Source organism: Oenanthe melanoleuca, chromosome 1, assembly GCF_029582105.1.
Source record: "Oenanthe melanoleuca isolate GR-GAL-2019-014 chromosome 1, OMel1.0, whole genome shotgun sequence".
Lineage (NCBI taxonomy): Eukaryota > Metazoa > Chordata > Aves > Passeriformes > Muscicapidae > Oenanthe > Oenanthe melanoleuca.
In genome coordinates, this window is record NC_079333.1 from 29,044,063 (window position 1) to 29,051,015 (window position 6,953).

Genomic DNA, 6,953 nt, shown 5'->3' on the forward strand with positions numbered 1-6,953 from the left:
CATTACCAGCAAGAGTTCAGGCACAAGGCACCATACACTAAGGACCCTTTACTTTTGGGTGAGAAAGATACTCTGGCACCAAAGTGAGCTCTTGCTACATCAGCACAACACTTTACCAGGTTTTTTGGTCACTTTATTTTTCAAAGTTGTGTTTTGTACAAAAAAAAATTACCTTAGACACCACCATGAAAACAGTAACAGACTTACTGATGTCCTATTTTTCCCATATTATGAGAGACTGAGACTGTAACCAAAGTCAAAGAAAGCAGGAATTGTTTGCCCACTCCAAACCCAGAAAGAAAGCAGGGTCACTCGTTTTCTCTCAATGTCTTAAAAATACACAAACCTTGTCTGAATTCTGCTGTTAACACAGTGGTGGCTTGCTTATTCAGTCTCTGCCCCCAGACTGAGGGCAGTTCTTTGCCAGTCCACAGAAGGGTAGAATGGGATTGCTCAGTCTAGCCTCTCAAATAAAAAGCAATTTAGAATCAAGGTGCGAAGTTCCTGAAGGTTCCCATTAAGTCTACAACTCAACTGTACCTGCTTTTCACCAGGGCCCAAAGAGGTCTTTCTCACTCCCAGCCAGTGGCAGTATGTTAAGTACCATTTGCACAGGGCATGTGTCTTAAGACTGGCCTGCACCATGCCTAATGGGACAGTGATCTATGAAAGCTGACCGTGTAAAGAGTCCCCTATGCAGTTCTCAGTGTGTTAGCATTCTTAGCCCAGGCTGCCATGGTTCCTTTGATACAAAAATAAATACTGACTGCTTCATAGGAAAACCCTCTACAAAACAAGGAACTTCTGGGGAGCATGAAATCACAATGCTGACAGTGACTGAGGTGTGTGGGCAGTCACCTCAGGAAGCTTGTGTCAGAAGTCAAGTGGCAGCTACCTGTCTCATTTTGTCTTGATGTCACTTTCAGTTACAGCAAAAGTTCCTTTTTCTTAGCAGCACATCTTTTCCTTTTGCTTCTCACTGACTGAGAAGACTGAGTCAATATTTTGACTGAAGTCATGAGACTCCATTTAACTCCTATGTTTTTTTTAGCATTGCCCCTCTCCAGTCTGGCAGGGTGGCAAGCATCCCTTTACAGCTGTTGAAGGAAACTGTTGAGAAGTACACACCACTGCCATTAGGGAAAACAAAAGATTGCAGAGGTGCTAATGCCTCTTCACCCCCAGAGTCTGGCATAGAGCACTCTGTGCCAGTTATGCTGGCAGAAATTGTTTAACAGCGCAGAAGCTAGAAAAGCTGAAAATGCATTCAAAGAAAAATAATTCCAGTGTCTTACAGATCCCGTAAACCCTAGGGAAAAAATAAAAAGACACAAAATATCCCTTTTACAGTGTCAGCTGTTTTAACCCATAGCCTTTTTCCCTTTCTGCACCCATCCATGCCTCTTTTTTCCTTAGTAGTGATTCATCTCCCATTCCTGCTCAGTGCTGAACACTCATATTGCTGTTTTCTGCTCAACTGTCAACACTTCTCCCCTGAGCTCTGTTGCACTTTTAAAACCTAAGTCAGCATTATATTTATAAGACATGCCATTAGGAACCAGTGCTGTTCACATCAGAGGCATCCATGGGACTTGACACACTGGAGACAGTGGAAGCAAACAGTGTAAAGAAAATCAGAAGTGAGAGAAGAAGAACTGGCTGGGAGGCACCGGCTAAAGAAGCACTGGGGAGATGGGGAGAAAAGATCTTGGTGTGGAAAGCCTATCACATGGGCAGCAAGTGGTCATCCCGTTCTTCTGACTCCTCTCCCAGCTGGTCGTCCCCCACGCCGCGGTAGGCGGCTGGCGCGTTCCGAGGCTTGGAGCGGCACACAAAGTCACAGCCATCCTACGGCACAGGACACAGCACCAGCGTCAGACTGTCTGCAGTTCACTCAGCATCCAAACCACAGCAGCTCCTCAGATTTCTCTTTTCCTGAGGGATTGTGCCTCTCCCTGTGCTACCTGAAACATCTCCCCAAAATTGACATAAGAAAGCTCTGGACAGTTAGGCAGCAACATCAGGCCAAGGCAAGTGTGAAGGATAAATAGCACTGCCTACAATGACCAAGGAATTTCACCAAGTCAGAAGTATGCATTTCACAGTCCCCAGGTGAACATTTCTACCTGGAAGGTGTAAACTCCTAAGGAGCAGATGTTCTAGCCTGTTATGCAGCAGTTGCAGGACAGAGACAGGGAACTGGTCTCAGCAATCACTAAAAAATGGCATACTCAAGAAAAAGGAAACACATACCCCCCTCTTCTGCTTCAAGGTACTCCACCCTGGTGGTAGGTCTACCCAAAACACAGAGTCAATGTTATTTTCTCCTAACATGGGCCAGGCTGAGAATACATAAGAATTTTTACTCACTGCCACCAAATTGCCCAGATCTTGCCAGAAGGCAAAGTGAGGAATCTGCTCCATGCCCTTTGCTCCCACAACGAGGCGCTGGTAGAGGAACCCACCAGTGATGTAGACTGCAATCAGTGACACAAACCTAAAAGGCAGAATTTAAAAAAAAAAAGGAAAATCAAAGCTGAGGAAATCCTGCAGAAAATCTCTTCTGAGCCAGCTACCTGCCTCACATTAGCATTGGAACAATTGGAACACCACTCAAGAACAGAACTGTAAACAGAAACCAGACCATAAAAGGTCCTCAAGTTATCAATTTGCTTGTATAAATCTTTTAGCAGCATTACATGAAGTATTACCTCGAAGCACAAACACAGAAAATGAGTCAAGACTCCTGGTCTGGGTTCCCAGCTCTGGCAAAGAGCCATCAAAAAATTTTAGGAAGTCAAATCTCCCATGTTTCAGTGAACATGTCTGTAAGCTATGAAGGAAAATGTTTACTGGGAACAGACCAGCCCTGCATCATACCTTGAGCAAGATCTTTTGTCCAAAATGCTCAGAGGCTTAGTAAGATCAAATGGTGGCTGTGGGAAAGTATACTGAAGTAATTTAGTCTTACTATAGCATTTGCTATGTTTCTAAATAGCACTGGAGATTATGACTCAGGCACAAACAGCTCTTCAAATGACTCACGTGATCAGCAGAATGGAGCCAACGCTGAGGTGGGAATTCTCAGCTGGACAAGCCACACTGCTGTCCATTTCAAAGAGGTAGAAACACTCCTGCTCCTTTTCCCGCTCTTCAGAAATAATGCTGAATGAACTCTGCAATTTGGGAAAAGTGAAGTCATGTGAAAACATGCCCACACACACTGAACTTTACCAGGAGACAGTTTTATTACTGTTGGTGCAGCTGGGCACCAGACACTGGAGGCCAGCTCACTGTCCCCTCAAAACCCCTCTGCTCACAACCAACCATTGGTCTGGCAGCCTCCTGATGCTCTCACCCCAGGTGCCACTCACCGCTGTAACTCCTCGCTTGCAAGAAATCATTATCACAGCTCGCCTCTTCTCACCGCTGCAGTGCCTGCCATATGAATCACCTCCTTTATAAATCAGCATGATCCAGTCACCTGCCAGGAGAGAAACAATACAGGCTACAAATCCAGATCAGGAGGTGAAAGACAGCTACTGAATAAGCAAAGTACTGAGTGGAATCATACTTCCATTGAAGACCTGGGTTTCATTGATTCTTCCTATCACCGTGGTCTTTCCATTCTGTCTGTCTACCTGCACCAGGCCACCAAAGTCGTGCGAGGTGCTGTTGACCTCCCTGCACACCCTGAAATGGTAGATGTAGTTTTCTGTTTTGCCTTTCTCCACAGTCACGTTAAACCTACAGCAGGGAGAGGACAGAAGAGACAGCCTGTTGGATAACAAAGAACACTCAGAGCAGCGGGCACTTCAGACCTGGGAGACAATCAGAGGCCATACTAACAGGGGGAGTCCATTCTGCAGTCTGACCCAAATCCTCCCTTCCCCTTGGCCCACTGTGCAGCCCCAAGGCCTGCAAGGTGCTGTGCTGTACCTCATGTGGCTCAGGGGCTCCAGTTTCTTCAGCAGGGCTCTCTCCATCTGCGACTCACTGCTCTCATCCCCAATCACATCGCAGCTCCTCTCTTCTGACTGCTCGGCCCCCGCTACAGCCAGGGCCATAAAGACCAGCAGCAAGGCAGAGGTATGGCAAGGTGGTGACATCCTGCACACAAGCCACAGAGAACACAGAGGATTCACTTTGCAAAGGATTAGTTTCAGCCCCTTGCAAACTAACTTCAGGGTCATGGAGTCAATGATTAGCCACTTCCTCAGTCCTGACTGCAAAAAGGAGAAGCTGAAATCTAGAAACAACTCACAGTTCACAAGTGACACTAAATCTGAATCTCTTGTGCAGCCAAAGATAATGCACTGGGCTGATTTGGGGCTCTTTTCTGAGTTTGCCTTGAGACCACAAAAAGTTTTGCTGCTGAGCACATTAATTAGCTGCCAGAGCAGAGTCCAGCAGGCTGAACGCTGGAGTAAATTTCAGGCATAATCCACTATTTGTTATGGCATTGCATTGAGAAGCCAGTCGGCAGAAAATTATTTATGAGGCCTCAAATCAATCATCTTCACAGCTCTCGTGTAAAAAGCTCACAGGGAAGAGCCACTGTGATTAGTCAGGCTCTGTTTGTTCAAGTGCCTTAATCTTTATAATGATCTTTCCAGTACTCCTTTAGCTGAAAATCTGAAAGACATTAATAATGTTAAACTGCAACTTCACAGAACAGTTTCTTTCTTCCTTTCCTTCCCAGTTTATGCTAGGGAAGGAGGAAAGCGAGGCATCCTATGTAAGAACCAATCAAGGAGGCAGTAATTAAGATAATAGTAGTAATAAAAATAATAGCAGTAATCATAATAGCAACAACAATAATAATTATCTACAAGATCTGGCTTTCAGGTTCATGCTAAAATCACGTATGAAACATTCAATGATGGCACCAGCCAAACAAAGCAGTGCCACATATTCCCTCCTCTGCTTCTTGTGCCGCAGATTTTGGTAAAGCTCCAGTCGCGGGTGGAGAGCAGACCCTCCATTTGCTAAGACCTGGCTGCAGCGGACACCGAGCCCTGACTGACCCTAGTGATTTCCCCACAGAGGCCGCCGCGACAGCTCAGGGCTGCTGGGCGGGGGCTCTGCTCGCCACGGGCCACCAGAAGGTTGGGAAGGCAGAAATCACTGAATGGCTACGGCTGGAAGGGACCCCAGTGGGTCACTTGGTCCAGCTTTCCAGCTCAAGCAGGGTCATCCCACAGCACACGGCACAGGATTGCGGCCAGACGGTTCTGGAACATCTCCAGTGAGGCAGACTCCACAACCTCCACGGGCAATCTGTTCCAGTGCGCGGTCACCGAAATGAGGAAGCCCGTGACACGAGGGCTCGTGACTGCTCCCTGCCGCGGCCAAAGGCAGGGCCTGCCCTCGCAGACACGGCTTCTCCCGGGAACCTGCCGCGCGGCCCTGGGAGCGGCCCGGCCGGGCTCCTCCAGCCGGGGCCGTGCCCCGGACCGCCCGGGACGGAGCGCGGCTTCGCCCCGCGGCCTCGCTGCGCGCCGCTGCCCAGCCCCGCGCACCCACCTGCGGCCGCCCCGGCACCAGGCGCCGCCGCCCGTAGGGAAGAGAGGCCCGCCGCTCACGCGCATGCCATGCTGGGCGGCCGGGCAACCACAGGCGCGGGCGGCACCGGCCTCCTCCGCGTCCCGACCGGCTCCCTCGCCCGCCCCGCGAGCCGGAAGCCGGGAAGAGCGTGGCGGAACTAGCGCCCGGCGCCAATGGGAGCGGGGGAGCGGCCGGGATCGCCCGCCCAGGAGCGCTCCGGAGCGAATGGTGCGCGGCGGGGCAAAGGCGGGCAGGGCCGGCGGAGGCCCGGGCCACGCCCACTTCCTCTCCGGCAGCCAATGGGCGATGGGCCTCAGCGCAGGGGCACCGCCCCCGCTCGCCTTTCCGCCAATGAGCGGCGAGGGCGGGCACAGGGGCGGAGCCCTCACAGCGCGGAGTCACCGCGATGCCACAGGGAGCCGCGATTCCAATGCCGAGGCGGCGGGGATCAGCCCGCGGGATGGGGATCGGCCCGCGGGATGGGGATCGGCCCGCGGGATGGGGATCGCTGGGCTCCTGGCTGCACGTCAGCTCACCCGACTGCTCTGTGACTGTCCCTCGCTGAAGCCGCGCTCTGCCCTCTGCTGTGCCCCGCACAGGTTCGGAGCAGCCGCTGGCCGCACCAGCAGGAGTGAAAGGCTTCTCGGCTGCCCCGTTCCCCTCGCTGCCCCTTTCCCCTCGCTCCCGCTGCCGGAGGCGGGAGCACTCCCTCCGTCCTTGGGCTTTGCCGTCCCCACCCGCTGCCTCCAGAGTGACTTGTGTTGCACGAGCAAGGCGTCTCGACCACTTCACAAAACTGCACTGTGGCCTTGATCCTTCTGGTTTTGTCCCCACTTTGTGTCTCTGGTGAATTCTCTCGATGTTTTGTTACACTTTGGAATAAAGGTGCATCCCCCAGCTCCTGCAGGTTTTGTGACTGTGGAGGAATTCCAGGTCACAAGGTTAGTGTGCTTGAGCACCTTGGATGCCATTAATAGAGCTATAAATGTGAAACTGGCCTGTTGAAAGGACATCTCTCTCTTTATGATGTGCTCCCAGAGCACATCCACTTTCAAGGAATCTGTTATTGGAAAGATGCTTTTTGCCGGAGTTCTGGGACTTCTGCATCCTCTAGTTAACAAACAAATGCTGCATATAGTGAACGTACCAACATGCTGGAAAAGGTACTTGTTTCAGAGAAATTTGCTGCTTCAATAGTGAAGAACTGGGGAAGAAGTGCTGCTGGCTCCTGGAAAACTGATTGGTTTAGTCCTGCTGTGATTCCATACTGATGGTATGGCACAGCTGCAGAAGTCAGATTTATTTATTCACACTTAGGTAATAACAGAGTTACCCTCACACCTTCTACAGTGTGATTCCTCCCTCTACTTGTCCAAAGAACTCAACTCGCTACTGTTATTAGAAAA

The 6,953-nt window shown here is 50.4% G+C and overlaps 1 protein-coding gene across 1 annotated transcript; it reads right to left on the reverse strand.

The window, feature by feature from the left end:
• Positions 1-111: 111 nt before the first annotated feature.
• On the reverse strand, positions 112-5,826 carry M6PR (mannose-6-phosphate receptor, cation dependent). Its single transcript, XM_056509270.1, has 7 exons — positions 5,527-5,826; positions 3,940-4,110; positions 3,575-3,747; positions 3,375-3,484; positions 3,046-3,176; positions 2,371-2,497; positions 112-1,848 (listed from the first exon to the last, which is right to left on the reverse strand). Exons 1-7 carry the CDS (start codon positions 5,589-5,591, stop codon positions 1,726-1,728), a joined length of 900 nt encoding a protein of 299 aa, XP_056365245.1. The 5' UTR covers positions 5,592-5,826; the 3' UTR covers positions 112-1,725.
• Between the last annotated feature and the right edge of the window lie 1,127 nt (positions 5,827-6,953).